This window comes from Amphiprion ocellaris, chromosome 19, assembly GCF_022539595.1.
Source record: "Amphiprion ocellaris isolate individual 3 ecotype Okinawa chromosome 19, ASM2253959v1, whole genome shotgun sequence".
In the NCBI taxonomy this organism is placed as follows: Eukaryota; Metazoa; Chordata; class Actinopteri; family Pomacentridae; genus Amphiprion; species Amphiprion ocellaris.
The window spans coordinates 24,368,485-24,390,810 of record NC_072784.1 but is presented as its reverse complement, the minus strand read 5'-3'; the positions used below and the strand labels follow the sequence as shown (position 1 = coordinate 24,390,810).

Genomic DNA, 22,326 nt, shown 5'->3' with positions numbered 1-22,326 from the left:
TAAATAATTGCTTTGCATGAGCACAGGCATGTGTTATACATGCGTACGTTATGTATTTACTCAGGTTGAGTGAACTGATGCAGGTAACTGAAACAGCATTCACTTGTTGTCATGGTTACAGTGACGCCATGCCGGCCGCTATATCTCGCAATGGAAAATCCTTAACAAATCCGTCAACATACAGCTGTAAGCCAGCTTCTCAACTATGAATATAATCCAAACTAAATATGGTTCCAGACTCACCAATGAGCCCCAAATGTGTTTGAGAATGACCGTGACACCATTCAGAACATGATTCAAAATACTGACAGCTCAGTTCTCCCATTAAGCAACAGGGGTATAAGGGGAGTGATACAAGACAGAAAAAAAATGTAAAAGTGCTCAACTGTCTAAATTTTTGAGATTTAGGTATTGTTAAAGATGTATATAAGTTGGTTCAGGTTGTTCAGTCATTATTTTTTACTTTATTTTCAGATGTACAGTTACATCAAAAGTTATTTATTAATAAATGTCAAAATGTTGTTGAACCGTACTGAATTTATTTGATTTAACGGTCAGTTATTGATTACATGCAGACACTAATAAAACTATTAGGTTACATCAACATATATCACACTAGTTAGACATTAAGATTTTCTGGACCTTTGCTTTAATACATTTTCTCTGACTGGACTTCTTTGAATTTGAGTTGAATACCCCTGGGTTGAACAGCACGTTGGTCCTCTCTTTGAATACAAAAAAACCCCAAAGACGGAACAGTCCACCAACTTACAGTAATATGAACACTCTGCAGGAAGGAGTTTTCTTTCCACTGAAGCACAAGTGTTTAATAAACATGTTAAGTGTATATATATTCTCTTTTTTCTTGAATCTGTTTGCTCACGCAAAATGAATGTGATTAATATAGATTAAAAATGAATTCTATTTAATAAGCATTATTATTATTATTGTGTGTGACTGGGGTGAGGAGGGGGAGGGGATTTCATGGCCCAGGGTTTGACCAATAGCAACAGATGTATCAACCAATCATTTGAGGCTCATCTCTGGCAAACTCTAGCGGTTTGCATCTTCTGGTGTAGCCTCTGTACTTTTATTCATGAAATCTTCGGTGAACAGTAAATTGTGATACCTTCACTCCTGCCCTCTGGAGGTTGTTGCTGATATCACAAACTGTTGTTTTAGGGTATTTCATTACAGCTCTCACAATGTTTCTGTCATCAACTCCCGCTGTTTTCCTGGGTTCTACCAGTTCAACGTCTGTCACTTAGTACACCAGGTTTCTTATTGATGTTCCAATACTTTTGCTCACATGAAAAGTGGGTGGGTTCATACAAAAGGTGCTATCTTCTAAGTTGTGTATCAGATCCAGATGTATACCTGGAAATAAAAGCTGAAATGTTGATCTCTTGTCTCATATTCATCATTTGATGACCCAAATGTTTTCAGTCTACTGCAAAAATAAAGGAATTCTTCGCCTCACTATTCCAATACTTTTGGAGGGGAGTGTAAGTGGTGTACTAACAACAAGGATAAGGAAACACACTGCTCCCCGAATATAAAGTATCAGATGTTGCAATGTGGATCTTTCTACTTTCTCAGAGATTTTACATCGATCATTGAAACAACTGTTTATGTACCATCACAAGCTAATGCTACACTCACATAACAAACATCTGTCAGCACAACTGGACAGTATTGTTGTAGTAGCAGGGTATTTTAATCAAGCTGAATTAAAATCTGTCCTGCCCAAATTGTACAAGAATGCACATTTTCAGACATGAGGAAAAAACACTCAGATCAGTTGTACACCAGCATTCCAGATGCCTATAAAGCCACTTCTCTGTCACATACAGTCCCTGACAAAAGTGTCCAGATTTCCTTTAAACTATCTATCATAGCTTGATGGACTCCCTTCTGGAAGGGTTTTAAGACCAGTACAGCGGGCACAACTCAACACATTTTATTTCGAACTGCACATCAATAGAGGCATACAGTAGGCTACTCGTTAGCTCCGGCTATAACTTTGCAGTCATCCAAACTTAACCCCCTTTTGAGTCAGAATTAGTAGTAGACAGTGGTAGGTTGTAAACCTGGAAAACACAAAACACCAAACGATGACATTAAATAATTATCCCGCTGACAGTCACAAATCGACAAACATCAACGCCAGAACCCAGAACTCACCGACAAGCGTACCAGTCTCGAGAGTGCTTAACGTAAACAACTTAAAGTTACGCCCTCAAATCATAAACAGTAACGTTGACTACATAAGTACAAATAACAAATAATGCACACCACAACGTTATTCAGGAGCTTCCTGATGGAAAGTTCTACACCTCCCACTTGGCCTACTGATTCTGGAATCCAAGTAGGCCACCATAACTAGCAAAACAAACTGCAAAGGATAACTTTCATCTGTGACTAACAATGTGGCATAACATCTTTGGTTAAGTGCAATCTTAATGTGACTAAAGGATGGCTTAAGGGACTCTTAATGTCCATAAATAACACCCTCTGTCCTTAACAACGGTATAACATCCTTCACCGAAACACACCAACAACCCCGGAAGAGGATGGCGGTGGGGAAGTCTTAATCCTTAACCGAAACACACCACCAACCCTCAAGGGGGATGGTAGCGGGGAGGTCTTGGTCCTCTACCGAAACACACCATGGTGGGGATCCATTCCCGTCCGTTACCAACCGAAACACACCATGTTGGGGGGGTCTTTTCTTGCTCCTCCACTGGTAGTAATACCACCAGTCTCCTAGCATCTCTGTGGAGAATGGTGGAAGGGCAGTCCTTTATCTCGTGGTTCTTCTTAGACTGACCACCGAGAACTAGGTGGCTTTGACATGTCCTCACCTTCACATCTCGTACTATGCCTTTCACATCAGGAAGTTCACTCATTATCTGCTCGCACATCTTTGCTTTGGTCTTTCTGCAGTGCATACAGGAGTCAATAACATTTCTGGTGACCCGTGGTCCCTGTACCACCCACGCTTTAGAACTCGAAGGAGTGTGCAAGCGACACCCTCATGGTTAGCACCATGAGCCTCCCGCGTGATGAGGGTGCTAATCCATGCATCGTAGGGAACTAAGGGCACACCAGTTTCTCCCTGCATGGCAGCCTGGACTCTACCGTAGCACAGCAGAAGCCCTGAGGCTTTATCCCTCGTGACGACAAGTCTATTCAGTGTCGTCACCGGAACCTTTGTCTGGGCTGCCAGGCATAAGTCTTGGAATGCAGTTTTGAGCTCACTTACAGTCAGCACTGCCTCCCACTTTGCTGATGCAGGGACTCTCCCTATGCAGGCCAAGAACTCACTCAAAGCTCTACGGACATAACTGATTACCCCACAGAGTCTAGCTAGGGAACTCTACCGTGTTGGATCTACCTGATCTACGAGTGCGGCTCCCCACAGCATCTCCTTTGTCCTGACCGAGGCTGTTTCTTGCCCACCTACTGGGGAATGTGGGGCCTCACTACTTCCATCTGTGACTGCTGTGCCTTCGCCGCCTGGATTGTCAGTGTTGGAAACCTTCTTTACCTGAGCTCTGGTGAGGACCGCTGAAAAGGCTTTTCTTTGTAGTTTACTCACCACCGCTCTCGCATCAGCTGCTACTTCTGAGGCTGACTTTATGGGCCAGTCATCGACTGGGCCATACAGGAACTCAGGGCCTTCCTGCCACACAGTGTTCTCGTCCAGTAGTTCAGGAGAGCACCCCCTTGTGACTAGGTCAGCGATGTTGACCTCACCCGGGATCCACCACCAGTCAGTTATAGGTCCAGCCTTTTGAATTTCTCCAATACAGTTCGCAAAGAATGTTTGGAATCTGTAACTCTCCCTCTGGATGGCACCCAACACCGTCTGACTGTCAATGAAGTGGTACCACTTTTCCACATCTAGTCGTCCATGCTTCAAGATGTATCCCTTTAGGCGTGTGGCGAAGACTGCTCCACAGACCTCAGCCTTGACTGTGTCACCTTTTTGGTCGATGGGGGTTAACTTGGCCTTTGACTCTACCAACCGGATGACCACATCGCCTGACGTCTCCCATTGAAGGTACAGAACAGCACCATAGGATACGCAACTGCCATCAGAAAATGTGATCCCCCAAGGCTTACTCCTCCAATTAGGCAGCGTGAGGCTCCTGTGGAACTTGACGCTGCCCAGTCAGACATACTCCTTGAATAACTCAACTGATTTCCCCCGAAGCTCATCGGATAAAGGCTCATCCCAGGTGTCTTTAGTAAGCTTACCAGCTTCCTGGAAGGCTCTTCTCACCAGAATCACTCCTTTCTGTTTGATTGGTGTTGCAAGACCGATTGGGTCATACAGCCCAGCGATCTGGCTCAGTAAGATACATCGAGTCAGTGGGTTCGGTGTCTTTGCTTCCACCTCTTCTTCTGTGAGGTCAACCTCAGTCTTCATCTTTTTCTTTCTCTTGGAGAAATTAACGGAGACCATCACAAAGAGTTTGTCCTCCTGAACGAGATAGCCAATGCCCAGAGCTTTGTTGTCTCCCTCTCCTAGTTGATTGGGTAACATCAGGGTCACTGGCCTAGACGCCGCTTCCCCACGCCTCCCACTCTGACCAGACCGGATCCAGGGCTTGAGGTGAAAGCCACCATCAGTATCCCCTCCACTCCTTCTAGGATCTTGTCTAGTTGTTGTGGGTCATTATGAGATGTGAGGAGGTCATCAACGTAGGAGTCTTCCTCGATGACTCTTCTTTCCTCTTTCATGTCAGCAAATTGGGGCAATTTAGCGGTCTCCCGTATGGCTACTTGTGCTATGCATCCAGCTGGTTTATCTCCCATATTCACTCTCACGACAGCGTAGTCCTCAATCTCATCTTCTGGTGAATCTCTCCACAGGAACTGATGCACATGGACTTCTCGCTCCTCCAGCCACACTGAATTATACATCTTGGTGATGTCTCCGATGGCGGCGTGTTCACCCTCCCGGAATCTGAGGAGCACGGCTCTAATGGGATTGAGAACGTCTGGGCCTTTACGTAAGATGCTATTCATGCTCACACCTTGGAACTCTTGACTGCTGTTCCAGACAAGGCGGACCGGCGTAGTTACCGAGTGGGGGTTTGGTGCGGTCAGGTGACTCACCCACCACACGGCACCTTTCCAGCTGTCCTTCATGTCCCTGGTGAGTTTAATGGCAGCACCTCTTTCCACCATCTCATGGATCTGTCTCACGTATGCCTCTTTCCACGCAGGGTCTCTCATGAGGCGCTTCTCCGTTCTCAGGAACGTTGCCTCCACAGCCTTCCGGTTATTGGGGAGAGACGCTGGGTCTTCCTTCCACGGGTATTTTGCGTCCCAGTGTGACTGACTGCTGTGAGCATCACTCTCCTTGAAGGTTAGGCCCGCTCTTATTATCTCCAACTCCTTCTCATCCACCAGAGACATCTCCTTACCTCCTGGTGGACACTTCCCACAACGGCACCCTCCACAGGCAGGGTTACAGGCAGCTCCAATGCTATCCCACCTTTGCCACTCAAGAACCTCCTTATTGCATAGTGCTGTCACCCAGACCACTTTGCTACCTTGTTCCGAGTCATTTCTATTCTCCTCCACAAAGTGTTCCTCCACTTTGACGGCTACCATGAGGTTTCATGGAGTGTGCGAAGTGCGTCTTGGAGCGCCACGCTGTGACATTCACTTCCTCAAAGAGGTCTGGGTGTACACCACTCACGATCTTGCCTAGAGGACCATCCCATAGTACCAAGTTGCCAACTCTTTGAAGCCTCTGAGGAGCCAGCTGGCCTTCTTGAGCACTGATTAGCAGATCAATTTTCTCTGGGCGGGCGAGTTCCCCTGGCTTGGCTTCCGGAAAGAACTGTTCCAGGCGCTCTGATGTTACTGTTCGACCCACTTTGGCAATGTCTTCCATCCCGTAGCAGATCATCTCGTGGAACTTCAAGGTTCCCCACGGCGTCCACACCTTTATTGTCACAAGATATCTCTTCGTGTGAACCTTTACCTTGATTGTGCCAACACCATACACAACAAGTGAGATTGGTTCACCAATCAGACCGAGTTTTCTGCAGCCTGGAGCGTGACATAATTAGTGTCAGATGCCAGATCAACCAGAGCTCCAAGACTGTCTCCTCTTTTTGACGTGACAGGCGTGAGCATCATGAGGACTGGATGCTCTCTCAAACCGGTCTGTTCTATCAAGCTTTTGCTGGGACACGCTTTCGATGTAGTCTTGTTGGTACATGCTTTACGAACAGCTTCTAACTGGTAGGGAGTGAGTCCCAGCTCAGCGAATACAGCCTCCTGCTCCTCTGTTGGACCACGAGGTCCCCGCTTTTCTTCCATTTTGCTTTCTCTCTTTCCAGCATCCTTCTTTGTCAATGCTCTGAGGCAGAGGAAATAATGGTGGTCTGCTAAGGTGTCGCCCTTTCTACACTCCTTCTTACGACAGAGAAACTTTGAAGTGCAAGTGTCGTCGGCCCCATGTACATCCAGGCATTTAAAGCATGCTTTAGCTTTCTTTACATGAGCTTTCTTTTCTGATAAATTAGCTTTCTTAAAAGTCTTACAGCGAAACAGTCTTTTCCTGTGTTCTTGATCACCACACACAGGACATGGTGTCTGCTGAGAGTGTGTTTTGACTTCGCTTGCCGTTGTCTTAGTGAATGATTTTCTTTCTCTTTTCCTGTCACCTTGGTTCTCGCAGTAACAGTCTCCCAGCACTAACAGGCCAAAGCTTGCCAGGCAGCAACTGCTCCAATCTCACTAGCAACGACTTCTGGCCAGCCAGAAACTGCAGGAGCCTATCAAAACGGTTCCCTGGGTTGACATTGTTATCTGGATTTCTTACAAACATGAGCCACTCTCTCTTCATGATGTCAGGAACTTTGCTCTCTAAGGACCGAATCACTAGTTGGTTTTGTATAGCATCCACGCACCCCAGATCTGCGAGGTCAAATGCTGCCCTCTCCACAGCTAGGATTAGTTCTAATGTCTCTCTTAGCTGGTGGTTCTTTACGGCAGGTCGTGACTGTAGCTCTAACACATTCTCTTCCGCTGTTTGTGCTACGTCGCCATAGCGGTTTTCTAGTTCTCTAAAGATATCATTGGCATCTTTGCAACAGTCTGAGTTCGTTCTTCACAACTTCATCTAAACTGTCTAGCAACTGAAGTTTCTTGCATTCTCGTGAGCCTGTGGGTTCTGCTTGGGCTTGAATACTCTCCCACTCCGCTTTCCAGTGCCAATAGTCTCTCCTGTCTCCGGAGAACTTCGGTAAACTTATGGGTGTGAGTCTTATTTTAGGTCTGGCCCACTGAGAATTAAGACCCCCCCCCCGACATACGCACCAGGACTGTTAAAAGGCATGCTGCTTCCTTGTCCCATGCTCAGATCAACAGGTGGAGCGACACGCACGCTCTGCAGTTGTGGTGGACTGGCGAAAGTTGGAGTTAAAACTAAGCCAACAATAAGTCCACCATCTGATGGTCGTGGATGCAGGGTGGGTGGTAATGTTTGTTGGGGAGCACCGAGCATTGTAGTTGTCACATGCCTGCTCAGTCTCCAACTGCTGGTGGTGGTAGCTAGGGGAGTGCTGGTAATAGTTCTTGCCCCATCAGGGGAGAGGAATGAAGGTGGCCTTGTGACCTGTACAGGTCCCTGCCCACCACTGAGTGAAGTGACAACAGAGGACCGAGTGTTAACGGGGCACAGTGGCAGAAAAGGTTACTAGGTGGGATGAAGTGACATTATCGGCAACTGCAAGGTTGTCACTCACCGGCGTCGTATGCTCACTGACTGCATTTTCTTCTCTCACACCTCTAACCTCCACCATCTCAATTTTGCCACTGTCACTATCACCATTGTGCCCTAAACTTGCCTTTTCTATGTGCTCACTTTCACGGCGTAACCTCCATTCATCTATCAGTTGCTCCTTGTCCTCCCTCAGTGAAGAAAAGGCCGTCCACCTGTCTTTTCCATGTGGTCTATAGTCTTTCCAGGAATACACAGTATTTTTGAGGTTGTGGAGTTTTCTATCCAGCTTATTGCTTTCAACCTCCTGCTGCCCCCACGACACTACCTTACCTTTCCCGAATGCTTTAGCTTGATCAAAAGCAGTCCTAAACTGAGAAATGAGAGCATCTATGTCAGGTGCCGCATACTTGGTCCACAGCAAGTCCATAATCACGTTCTCGCTCTCAAAGAACTTTTGCTCACTGGCATCCCTCTTTGCCAGGGCATCCTGTAACTCATCACCATCACCTGTTATCTCGCCTTGTGCATTTATGTAATCATTACTGGCATCGAGGAGCTTGTTATAATCGTCCCTCAATCGCGCTAACTCCACGGATAATTCACCTTCACGTAGTCGGCTAGCGCTGACACTGAGGCGACCAATCCGTGCTGTAAAGCAACGTTGTGCACAGGAACGTGTCCTTTTTAGGCTTTCTAGGTCTGGCTTATCATCTGCCATCCTTCTCTTCAGGTGAAATATGCCTCAAGAGTCACTTTAGCAAAGTATGTGGCAAAGGATTTGATGTGAACTCTTCACCGACATTAACGATCTCAACCAGCTACTACGGTTCGTATTCGTATCATACACACGGTCTCAGGTTCGTCGGCAGTAGCCTCAAGCAAAGTTCACAGTCTAGGCAGCTTCTTTAGCAAAGTTCGTTAGCTCAACGATTTCACTCCACGTTAGCTGACCGGCTACAGAACCAGCTTCGTAATTTTCACGCAGACAGTTTTACTCACAACTGTGGAAATTCTCCACTCCTCCAACAGCCCCGTTAGCTCTTGGCTTCGGCTCCTCTGTTGTAGTGGCTTGCCAGCGGCTGCTTCCCTCCATAGTGTTCGATCCTCCGCTCGGGACCCGTCTAATTCCTGGCGTAGCTCCGACAGCGGTTTACAACTGTCCAGATTTCCATTAAACTATCTATTGTAGCTTGATGGACTCCCTTCTGGAAGGGTTTTAAGACCAGTACGGCGGGCACAACTCAACACATTTTATTTCGAACTGCACATCAATAGAGGCATACAGTAGGCTACTTGTTAGCTCTGGCTATAACTTTGCAGTCATCCAAACTTAACCCCCTTTTGAGTCAGAATTAGTAGTAGGCAGTGGTAGGTTGTAAACCTGGAAAACACAAAACACTAAACGATGACATTAAATAATTATCCCGCTGAGAGTTACAAATCGACAAACATCAACACCAGAACCCAGAACTCACCGACAAGCGTAAGCGTACCGGCCTCGAGAATGCTTAATGTAAACAACTTAAAGTTACGCCCTCAAATCATAAACAGTAACGTTGACTACGTAAGTACAAATAACAAATAATGCACACCACAATGTTATTCAGGAGCTTCCTGATGGAAAGTTCTACAAAAAGTCTTGTCACATCCATTTTGTAGAAACAACAGCTTACAACCTGACTTTTAATTAATCCACTGGTTTTAGAAATGGCTCATATGAAAGCTAAAACCCTCCCAAATTATGTTTAATATACTAAAATAAATTTGCTTCACTGAAGAAAGATTGATCATTTAATTGACACAGAAAGGTCAGATTTTGGCAAGACAAAAGTTTTGTCGCCTACAGAGAGTAATGTGAAAATTGAACAAATAATTTACTTCAAATACAAAAATATGTTGCATAACATCAATGAATTAAGTAGTGGTGCTGTGAGATCCATATTTAATATCTTGTATGACTTCCATGAGCTTGAAGGGCTGCATCCATGCAGTTCGGCAATGATTCATACAATTTATTTTTGTCATTAAAGTTTTTATTAACTTTTCAATGTATTACAAATGAAAAATAATGGTAGAAAAACGAAACAAAACAAAAGTAAGGAATACTGGGATACATTGCACAGGCCAGACAGACAATTACAAACATAGGATAAAAGATACATAAACAGACAGGGCATCCAATCAGAGAAAACAAGACAAACAAAAAACACTGTATGTTGTGATTGGAATAATACAATGTTATTATGATATGGTTATACAAGAGATCCTGATACTGTTGGGGTCTGTACCATGTCTTGGTCCATTTTTATGTGAGCCCAAAAACAGTCCAAGGAAGTGGTCCCATCTTCTGTATTGCCCTTTAATCTATGCAACATAGATTCATAAGATGTTGTCTCTATCATTACATCTACCCAGTCTTTCAGACATGGGCTTCTGTCCGTTTTCCAAAGTCTTAAAATAATTCTAGATGCAGTGATCAAACCAACCATAATGGCAGAAAAAGCACTCTTTGAGGCATTCTGTACTTGAGTTTTATCACCCAGAAGACAAAGATCTGGGCTCAGAGGGATCGTTGAACCAAACCAGCTACTCAGAACTTGGACAACTTTACTCCAGAAAGGTGCCACCAAAGAGCATTCCCAGATACAGTGAAGGAAAGTTACAACCTCTGTTTTGCATTTCCAGCAAAGGTTGTCCTTCAACAGTTTCATTCTATACAACCTTGATGGGGTATGGTAGTACCTGTGCAAGATCTTATATTGTATGAACTTTCCTCGAGCCTCCTTTATATATTTTCCACAATCCGACAAAATTTTTAGCCATTTATCCTGTGTGAATTCTTGTCTTAAATCTTGTTGCCATATTAGTTTCACATTAGATGACTCACCGCTTATAGAACTCCCAATCAGTTTATAAAATTCGGAGGCTGTGTGGCACCCATGTGGCATGAAAAGATAGTCCAAAATGAAGTTTTCTACAACTCCCCCCAACTTACATTTAGAGGTTATACAGCTTTTTATTTGTAGGTATTTCCAAAGATTATCCCTACCCTCCAATTTATAATTTCGGATCAAGTCTGGGAATGGTATAAACACTCCATCTTTATACAAGTCTCCTATCGTAAGGATGCCACCTGAGTGCCACCGCCTCCAGTACACAGGTGCTTTCCCAATACAAATACTGGGATTATTCCATAAGGATGTATAGGGCTGTACATATTGTGGTATTTTCAGGATACGGTGTGCTTCCATCCAAACCTCTCTGGAGTGACTAAGAGTTGGATTTGCTGAATCAACTTTGTGAGTTATTCTCTCTTTTGGAGTAAACGGTAAAGATAATTCAGTCTCAATAATCAACCAATCCACCACTTTTCCATCCTGTTCCCAATATTTAGCTATTTTGGCCATTTCAAATGACAAACAATATAATGTTGGGTCCATTAGTCCCATACCCCCTTTCTCTTTTGGAGCACATAGTTTACTTAGCTTATTTCTGGCCTTCTTACCTCTCCATAAGAACTGTTTAATGAAGCCTTCATATCTTCTAAAAATTGCAGGAGGTATGGTGATTGGTAGCATCATAGCCACATAGTTAAATTGTGGGGCTATTATCATTTTTATAATGTTAATCTTTCCCCAAAGTGTAAGTTTTAACCTCTCCCACTTTTCTAAACTTGTCTGGATTTTTTGTAACACTGGGTTAAAGTTCAGTAAGGGCAGCTCTCCTAAATCCTGGCTCAATCTAATCCCTAGATATTTCATACCCTTGGGGATCCACTGAAAATTAAATTTTTGGACCATATATGAGTAACTTATAGAATAACCTGAGAGATCGGAATATGACTTAATAGTGTCCATCAAATGGGGTAGAGAGTTAGGTGGATCTGCTACCACTGCTAAAATGTCATCTGCATGAAGCAGTAATTTATGTTCCTGACCACCGCACTCAACCCCCATAATGCCTCCATTTGTCCTGATACTGATAGCTAATGTCTCCAAAAAAATAATGAATAACAGCGGGCTGAGAGAGCAACCCTGACGGGTCCCTCTAGAGAGGTGAAAGAATGGTGAGATAACCCTGTTAGTTATCACAGCAGCTTTAGGCTCCTTGTACAAAATCTTAACCCACTTCGAGAAATGTGGACCAAACCCAAAGTGTGACAGGGTGGCGAAGAGGAAATTCCACTCCACCCTGTCAAAGGCCTTCTCAACATCTAAGGAAATAGCCGCTATCTGTACTTCTTTAAACTGGCTAAGCCACATTATGTACAGGAGTTTTCTTACGTTATCTGAGGATGATCTGTTTTTCACGAAGCCCACCTGATCAGGGTGTATGATGCTTGGCAAGAATTGTTGGAGATGTAATGCAAGTATCTCTGTTAATATTTTGCAGTTCAAATTAAGCAGACTGATAGGTAGATAACTGGATGGATTTCTTGTGTCTTTATCCTTTTTAGGAATTGGGGATATCAATGCTTCATTAAAAGTAGGTGGTATCTGGCCAAGCTCAAAGGCTTCCTGATATACCTTCTGCAGCACTGGAGCAAGGATGTCTATATACTCTTTGTAATACTTGGCAGGAAGTCCATCATAGCCAGGAGATTTCCCAGTTTTCATTAATGAGACAGCCTTTCTTATTTCACTCTGAGTTATCGGGGACTCCAACCTCTTCACCTGTTCAGGGAGTAACTTAGGCATATCAATTTTAGAGAAGAACAAGTCTTGTTCACCCCCTTCACTTCACCAGCGGTTGTGGAAGGCAAAACACAGGAGCCCGGCCTTGTCTGAGATTGCTGCAGCCTTTAATTGTAAACTGACTGTGGCTATACCATACAGTTGCACTAACCCAGAAGCTACACTTTTTAACTCTTCTTCTCTTAACAGGCTCTTGTCTTCACTCATTCTCGCTGCATTCAGGGCCGCTCGGATATCTCTCTCTCTCTCTCTCTCTCTCTCTCTCTCTCTCTCTCTCTCTCTCTCTCTCAATGTCTCTCATCAATTTTAGAGAAGAACATGTCTTGCTCTTTCTGTTTTTCTTTACATGGTATTATTGATGTGTAAAGTTTTTCATAAAATTTTTGAAACGCCTTATTGATATCCTTGCCTGCAGTTATCACTTTGTCCCCTTGCTTTATAGCTCAAATTGTATTTGAAAAGTATTTTTCTTTCACCTGTCGAGCTAATAGTTTCCCTGTTTTCTCTCCTCCCTCATAAAAGTCTGTTTTTAATCGAAACAAGGCATAAGCCACTTTATCATTGTACATTTCGTGTAGTTTAAATTTAAGTATGCAAAGTTCCTGATACTGAGAATCTGAATAATTTTCAGAGAGTTTATTTTCTTTTAACTTAATTTCACTCTCCAATTCACTAATTTTTTGCAGGTTCTCGCTTCTTCTTGGAGGCATAAGCTATAAATTTTCCCCTAACATAAGTTTTAGAAGCCTCCCAGATGGTTTTGATTTCCTTGGTGCTGCCTATATCTATTTCAAAAAATGATTTTAAACCCTCCCCAATTCAAGTTTTAAACGACTTATCCTGTAAAAGAGCTGTATTCATTCTCCATCTGTACCCTTTACCCAGTTCAGTTTCCATCTTCAAACATAGTTCTACAGCTGCATGATCAGTTAGTGCAATATTTTTAATATCACAGTTAGTTACATTAGTTATCAGGGGACTTGCAATCAGATTCATACAATTTATTGATAAAGTCATCAAGAATAGCAAAGAAAGCAGTCTTACATGCCTCCCAGAGTTCATCAAGATTCTTTGGTTTCGTCTTCCATGCTTGCTCTTTCATTCTACCCCAAACATACTCAATGATGTTCATGTCTGGTGACTGGGCTGGCCAGTCCTGGAGCACCTTGATCTTCTTCGCCTTGAGGAACTTTGATGTAGAGATCGAAGTATGCGATGGAGCACCATCCTGTTGCAAAATTTGACCCCTTTTATGGTTCGGAATGTAAGAGGTAGCTAATATTTCTTGATATTTTAGGCTATTGATAATGTCTTCCACCCTGCAAATCTCTCGCACACCCCCATACTGGATGTAACCCTAGACCATGATTTTTCTGCCACCAAACTTAACTGTTTTCTGGGTGAAGCTCAGATCTATGCGGGCTCCAGTAGGTCTCCTGCAGTATTTGCGGCGGCTGTGATGTAATTCAACCGAAGATTCATCTGAGAAATCCACCTTCTGCCACTTTTCCAGCGTCCATCCTTTCAGCAGGCTGTGGGCCTTGGCAAATGCCACACATTTTTTTTATTGCCTTTTGTTTAGTGCTGGTTTCTGGCCATTTCGAGACAGAATTCTACAAACTGTTCTGGTTGACATGGGGACTTGAGGTGACCATGCCTGGTGGAGCTCTGCTGCAGTGGAAAAGGGGCTGGCCTTTGATTTTTGAGCCAACAAACGGTCCTCCCGAGCAGTTGTCTTGCGGGGTCTGCCGGACCTGGGCTTGTCAAAAACATCTCCAGTCTCTTCAAATCTTTTTCATATTCTTTGTACTTGATGCTGAGACACATTGAAGACGTCAGCCACCTCAGCAGTGGATCTGGTCTTCAGCCTCTTGATAATCAACGCTTTGGTCTCAGGGTGAATCTTAGGCATGTTGTCAGAGGTCAAGTTGCAGTTGATGTGAAGGTCTGGTGTGCTGGGGTTCTTTTTAAACACACCCACTAATTGATTGATCAATTATTGATCACAGGTGAGGCTGTAATCTAGGATTTGGTGCATCATATGACAAGGCGACAAGACTTTTGTCTTTGCAAAAACTGACTCAGTGGGCTTTACCAAGCTGTGAACGTTAGAATGCTTTTCAGCAGTTTTGTTTGGCATTAAAACATTATTTCAAAAGCTGTTGGGATTGAAATTAGCCATTTCTTGTAAAAAAAAAAAAAAAAAAAAAAAACATTGATTAGAAATATATTTGAGGGCCACTTAAGGTCAACTTGTACCCAAGCAACAAGACTTTTGTCAGGGACTGTATGGGATTCTCAGACCATATATCTCTGTCCCTGACTGATGCATATAAACCACTGATCTGTAAACAGAGACTATACATAAAAACAGTTCAAGTGTGAACTGAGGAAGTCACCTAGGGCTCACGGGACTGCTTTGCCATCACAGGCATCCAAGGAGGGTAATTACAGTCATGGACGACAGTATTGGCACCCCTGGAAATTTTCCAGTAAATACATCATTTCTCACAGAAATTGTTGCCATTACAAATGTTTGTGGTAGTCATGTGTTTATTTGCTTGATGTGCATTGGAAAAAAAAACAGAAGAAAAAAGCCAAAATTGACACAATTTTACACAAAACTCGAAAAATGGGCCAGACAAAATTGTTGGCACCCTTTTGAAACTGTGGGTAAATCATTTTATTTTAAAAAAACAAACAAAAAAAAACTCAACTTTTAGATCACCTGTGGCAAGTATGTGTGGCAATATAGAAATCACACCTGAAGCCATTCAGAATGTATAAAAGTTGACTCAACTTTTGTATTGTGTGCCTATGTGCATCACAGCAAGCATGGAGAAGAGAAAGAAGAGCTGGGAAGTGTCTGAGGACTTAAGAAGCAAAATTGTGGAAAAATATGAACAATCTCAAGGTCACAAGACCATCTCCAGAGATCCTGAAGTTCCTTTGTCCACTGTGCATAGTATAATCAAGTTTTTAACCCATGGAACTGTGGCTGATCTCCCTGGATGTGGACGGAAGAGAAAAATTGATGAAAGAATGCAACACAAGGGAGTTTGAATGGTGGATAAACATCCTCAGTCAACTTCCACACAAATTCAGGTTGCCCTGCAGACTCAGGGTGCAAAAGTGTCAGCTCGGACCATACATCATCATCTGAATGAGATGAAGCGCTATGGCAGGAGACCAAGGAGAACCCCACTGCTGACAAAGAGACATAAAAAAGCCAGACTGGAGTTTGTAAAAATGTACCTGTGTAAGCCTTAATCCTTCTGGGAGAACGATTTGTGGACAGATGAGACTAGGGTAGAGCTTTTTGGAAAAGCATGCAATTCTACTGTTTACAGAAAATGGAATGAGACCTACAAAGAATACAGTGCCTACAGTCAAACATGGTGGAGGTTCAAAGATGTTTTGGGGTTGTTTTGCTCCCTCTGGCACTGGTTGGCTTGACGGTGTGCAAGGAATCGTGAAATCTGGAGACTATCAAAATATTTTGGCCGCAATGTAGGGCCTAGTGTCACGGGCCTTGTCTAGCCCCGCCCTCTTCCGGCCATCCACTCCCTGGCCGGTCTGTGAGGCTCTCTGCAGCTGCTGATCAGCGGATTAGGTGCAGCTGCGAGAGCCTCACACCTGCAGCTCATCCCATCAGCTGCTATAAAGACCGGCTTCACACGGCAAGGGACGTGGGTTCGTACTGCCTCAGTCGCTGAGAGACACCGGGACATGCCAGTATCAGCGAAACCCTGCGACCGATGGAGCAGCCTGCTTCACCCCCAGCCATCCTCCGGACCGAGGTCGTGGATTCCCCTGCCTTCCTCCAGAGAGAGAGAGGAACTGGACCCTTGCCATCCTCTTCGAGAGAGGACATGGACCTTTCCCCCCAGACTGCCCCGGTCAGCGGGCATGAGCCCCCAGACTGCCGCTCCCCTGGAGCCTGACTCTCAACCCCTTTCCAGCTTGTGAGTGCTGGCCGTAGTTTGATTATTATTATAATACAATAAATTCTGTTTTGATCTGCCTACCGACTCCTCTGATTGATCTCACTTTGGGTTCTAAATTCCTCACGTCCCGTGACACCTAGTGTCAGAAAGCTGGGTCTGCGTCAGAGGTCATGGGTGTTCCAACAGGACAATGACCCGAAACATATTCAAATAGCACCAAGAAATGGTTGGAGACAAAGCACTGGAGAGTTCTGAAGTGGCCAACAATGAGTCTGGATTTAATCCCATTGAACACCTATCGAGAGATCTCAAAGTTGCTGTTGCAAGAAGGCACCCTTCAAATCTGAGAGAACTGGAGCAGTCTGCAAAACAAGAGTGGTCCAAAATTTCATTTGAGAGGTGTAAGAAGCTTGTTGATGGTTATAGGAAGTGATTTGTTTCAGTTATTTCTTCCAAAGGGTGTGCAACCAAATATTGAGTTGAGAGAGCCAACAATTTTGTCCGGCCCATTTTTCGAGTTTTATGTAAAATTATGTCAATTTTGGCTTTTTTCTTCTGCTTTTTTGTGTTTTTCCAATGCACATCAAGGAAATAAACACATGACAACCAAAAACATTTGTAATTGCAACAATTTCTGTGAGAAATGGTGTATTTTTTGGAAGAATTCCAGGGTGCCAATACTTTCATCCATGACTGTACTGAGGGGCAGACTTGGAGGGACACACACCAGCTGTTCTCTCCTACATAAACTTCTGTGTGACAAGGTGAAAAACTGTTTTCCAACCAGAAACCATGGCTCAACAGCAAGGTGTGGACCTCTGCCTTTAAAATAGTTGAACATGCAGGCCTACAGAGAGGTGTGAGGGAGTGTAAGGAGAGAGGCCAACATTTGTCCCACAAACACATCAAGGCAGGTCCACCCTGCATAGAGTCGACACAAGGACAGTCACTAGACAAATATTTAAAGCCTGCGTAAACCAGTAAGCAGAGTTATTTACCACCATCTTCAGCCTTGCAAAGCACAGTAAACTACCAGAATGACTATCGCGCTTTTGCTCTAACCTCTATCATTACCAAATGTTTTGAGAGATTGATCTTCTATCATATTAAATCTTGTGTCTATGCTGATCTCTATGCTGAATCATGTCCTAGCAGGTGGGAAAGGTCCAACAGAGAATGCACATTGTCAGGAAGTAACAAATGTACTATTCGCACAGGATTAGTATTACCTGGGGATCTCTGGTAATTTGTGAATTACAAATTACAGACATGGCATATTTGCATGGGATTACGATCACAGACATTCTCTGCAATTATTATAAATTACTATTGGTCCCAAGGCAATACTAGTCCTGGGTGAATAGGGCTAAGGACATAAAATTAAATTGACCATGATTCAATGTTGAAAAGCAATAGAAAGGGAAAACTTCTGAGGGAGATAAATGATTTTTACAGACACTGTAACTATATTTAAGCCTTTAGAACCAAGTCAAATCTCAAGTTTTGGAAGGACAAGTCAAAGTCATATCTCCTGTCTTTTGTAGGGTCAACAAGCCATAACTGACTTAGAACAAAGAAAGAGCAGATTTGTCCTCAGAAGCCCTCCAGAGGGTAGACCTCCAGATAATTCCACAGGGCATTGCTTACAGTCCTAGTTGCTATCAAAACTACAAAGGACCAAATGGTCACCAGAAACACCATGACCAGCTTCTGACCCTGGAGGAAGTAGGGGTCAAAATCTTGATAAGCCACATCAAAGGAACCCCATTCAGTGATGCTTTGTCCTCAATCACAGAACCCCACTCCAAACCAGTTTTCAATTGGCAACTCATAGACGATCATTTCCGGACTCAATTTTTCTTCCTATTAACTCACAGAAATAATCACGAAACAGTTATGTCAGCTATGTTTCTATGATGGGCAATATCCCTTTCTGTTATGATCCCTGCTCCAGCCCGTTTCTCTCCTTCCTTCTTCCTCCATTGTCCTTTCTTCCTGTCTCCGTCTCTCTCTTTTCTCGCTCTCTCTGGTCTCTCTCTCTCTCCTATATCTCTTTCTCACTCTTCCCATATTTTCTCTCTCTCCTTGTCTTGGCCCTCTGGCTCCCTCTGTCTGCATCTGTTGATCTTTGTGTCTTTCTGTCTGCCTCATTTGTCTCTCTCACTCACCTGCCTGCACTCCGCTGATTACAACTGTGAGATTCAGCTGTGGCAATCAGCTCACCCAACTCACCTGTTCACAATCACACCTCCTCCTATATAAGCACAGTTCAGTCACTCACTCCCTGCCAGACCATCGACTATCAGATGCCTGCTTTTCTCCAGACTTTGATCTTCACATGGACTTTGTTTCACCACCAGTCCCAGCTTACCATAACCTCACTTGGACTCTCGTCACCCCCCATGCCTGGATACCCACCATTCCCCTCTCTGCCTTCAGTCTGCTGTCCACTTGTCTTGTTTCCCCGCCAGCTCTCGGATTCCTCGTGTTTGCCTACCTTGCCCCTTTAGTTTCGCTCCCCTGGTTTGTGAGTACTGTGTTTGATTGCTTAGTGTAGTTTTAGCTGTTCGGGGTTTTGCTTTGGTCTTTGGTGTTGGATTTAACCCTTTAGGGGCCATAGTTTTTTCAATAAAATATTCAGTTTTGATATCACTTTTTCAAAAAGTTGTAATTTGAAAATGATTAGAGATAAAGGCATACTGTAAATGAGTAAAATCATCAGTATGACCCAAAGTTTGTGATGGGAATAAATTCACTCATCTAATTTGTATATTATGATGTCACCAGGTGGCGGACATGTGGATTACATAACTTTTACAGATGTTTATTGATCAAGATGGCATTGCTTGGCTCAGAATTTGTCAGATCCCTGTCTCCACAATACCCAACAGGCTCATCAGACATTTTGATGAGCCAAAATGTCTGATCCACTTGTGATACTGTTCCTCATCTCTCAAACAAACCCAGCCATCATCATCGTCATTTACGGTGGGGCTGTGAACGCCACTGCGGCCTCCACTGCTATTAGCAGTGCATTTTCTCCCGTGGCTTCTACCGCGTCTGCCGCTATTTCCATGGTTTTTTGCATCCCCGCTACCCACCTCACCATTAGCGGTGCTTTGACCACCCCTGCTACACCCACCACGTCCCCTCCTGCCACCCCGGACACGGCGAAGCGAAGCATCGGTTTAAGTGTGTGCTGCTTGTGGACTGTCATGGCGCGCGGACTCGCTGCTGTTCCGCACAGATGCAGCGTCACTTTCTGTCTCATTGGACGACTGAACATCTTCATCAGAGGGTGAACATTCCTCTTCAGAATCTGAGTCAGCCATTACTTGATGAAGTACTTTGTCAACGGTGAACAGACCTCTCGGCATGGTGAGTTTTCTCTCGCTTTCTCACGCTGTCTTGCGCTCTGTTACACTCCGACTACAACCCTCGTCTCCTCGACTGGGGGGCAGTTTTCAAACTCTATAAACTCCAAAACTTTGAATGAAAACACGCCCACAGATGTTGCTCAGATTGAAGTTCCGGATGTCCACCATCTCCTGGTGTAAAGTAGTAACAACATGAGGCACCATAATTGCAGCTATGGCTTGTTATGTTCAGCAATGTTGCTTGTCGCAGTATTGCGACTTTGGTGCTTAAAGGGTAAATAGTTTTGTTTGAGTTTTGCATGTTTTGTATTTAGTTTGATTTAGTTTCCCCCACAATCCAGTGCCCTGTTGTGTTGTTGTAGTTCTTGTTTTCTCTAAAGCCCTTCCCTAGTTTCCTCCTGTCTCCCTGTTTCTGTGTCTGCACCTGGGTGCTCTGACACACCCCTCCCCCGCCCCTAACACTTTCTGTATCTATTTTGTTCATATTGTTTATATACGGTGTTTAGTCTCGTTTTTATTGTACATCAGTTTTAGACCCCAATAAATAATGCTCTAAAATGTATTATTTCACTTTCAAATGAACAGCAAAACATCCTAAAAGTGTAACTGTGGAGAGCATCAACCCTCTCTGACAGAGGTTACACCAGATCCCCCCCCCCCCGAGATATTCAATAGTCCTATTGTGTTTTCTGTATTCTATTAACCTCACCTACCATCACAATTCTGTTTTTGTATTTGTTGTTTTGTGTTAAGGTGCGTGTCTACTAGATGCGATTTTGCCACACGTAAACGCGCTGTATCTGAAAATCGCACGGATGGCAGGCCATTACTAGCGGGCCACAACATTGTAACGTGACAGCGCTTGAGCAACAGCGGGCCACTACGTGGTCACATGACCGTGCTTTCAGCTTGACGGTCCGGCAGGCGAGTTGGATAAACACAGCAGCGGCTCAGCTGCAAACTTTCTCTTTAATTTTGAAAACACTTTGGCGAAAAGTATTTCTGAAAGCATTTGAGGCAAGAAATAAGCTGTGCAGCAGCTGAATCTGTCCTCGTTTTAGGTCACCAACAGTTAGTTTAGACATTTGACGAAAGTTTCATGATGCGTGGAATCTCCGCATGCCCATCAAATTTGCATAAAGTAGAAGTCAAGTCTACTTTATGCAAATGAGCTCTGGGTAAACACACTGGATTGCAGCTTGAAACACACTGCATGTTGCAATGCTGGTCCGGTTGCGGTGTGTTTCTGTAAAGTTGACATGATTCTACTTTATGCAAATTTGATGTGGCGTGCAAAGATCATACGCATCGTGAAACTGTCCTCAAACATCTAAACTAGCCATCGCTGACCTAAAAGGAGGACAGATTCAGCTACTGCACAGGTGATTTCTCGCCTCAAATGCTTTCAGAAATACTTTTCGCTGAAGTGTTTTCGAAATAAAAGTTGCAGACGAGCCGCTGTGTTTATCCGACATACTTGCCGGACCGTCAAGCTGAAAGCACGGTCACGTGACCACGTAGTAGCCGGCTGTTGCTTGAGTGCTGTCACGTGACAATGTTGTGGCCTGCTAGTGACCACCTGCCATCCGTGCGATTTTCAGATGCGGCGTGTTGACGTGCGGGAAAATCGCATCTAGTAGGCACGCGGCTTTAGTGCGTGATATTGTTGTGTCACAGTTAGTAGTTTATTGTGTTCTTGCAACAATAAATGTACATAAAAGCAACTTCAAAACCTTCAGTGTTCATTGTTCACATTGCAGTCCTAAAATTGTACAGCTGCCAGCTGCCTAGCTTTTCATAATTAACTTTCCCCTTTAATAATTCCTTCAACCATTCCTGAAACTCTCCTTGACCACATCATCTTATCTAATGTAATGTAATAATTCTGCATAGACATTTATCAATCTATTTGAGCACACATTTTCCTGACACTTTAGGGGAAAACATAAAGTCTCACGTTTTCAGAGAGCTAGGTCATAAATAGCACAAATGACTTGCAATTCATAATCATTTGCACAAATGCAGGTGTGGTGCAGTCTTCTTAGCTTGTAGCCTTTAACTCTCGAGTGTTTAGGCATTCCAGACACATGGCATAGATCATTGTCAACTGTCAGTCCCGTTTTCCTCCTTTACTGACTTCTCTTTCACTTACCAACCTGTCAACAAAACTCCTTAAAACCTTAAAAATGTATAAAGAATAAATTTCATTACCCATGATGCTATTAATGACTTCATTCTCTTCCTGGATCAGTCCCAAAGAGGGACTGCTCTTGTCCTGCAGGTGGCCATCTTGAGGCAGAGGGGACATACAGGGAGTTATGTCTGATGGAAGAAAAGAAAACAGAGAAGAGAAATTACTTGAACTTCAGTCTGTTTAGCAGTCAGGTTCCTACAGTCATTACCAAGTTACACTGACATAACCTTTCTATCTTGCAATTATAACAGGAGCTGCTACTTAAGAAGGAAAAGAAAAGTAAATGTATATAAGGAGAGCACTTAATTATCCAATAGTCAGTTTTCCAATCTGCAAAAACATCAGAATGCATGTCAGTACC

General features: G+C 43.8%; 1 protein-coding gene across 5 annotated transcripts in view; it reads right to left on the bottom strand.

Annotated features, from left to right (window-relative positions):
• Positions 1–22,326, bottom strand: part of nbr1b (NBR1 autophagy cargo receptor b) — a 184,892-nt gene that overhangs the window by 46,079 nt on the left and 116,487 nt on the right. For all 5 annotated transcript variants that reach the window (XM_055005231.1, XM_055005227.1, XM_055005228.1 and 2 more), the window contains one exon: positions 21,983–22,093. In XM_055005231.1, the coding sequence (XP_054861206.1) occupies positions 21,983–22,093 (111 nt within the window). The remainder of the gene's footprint in view (positions 1–21,982; positions 22,094–22,326) is intronic.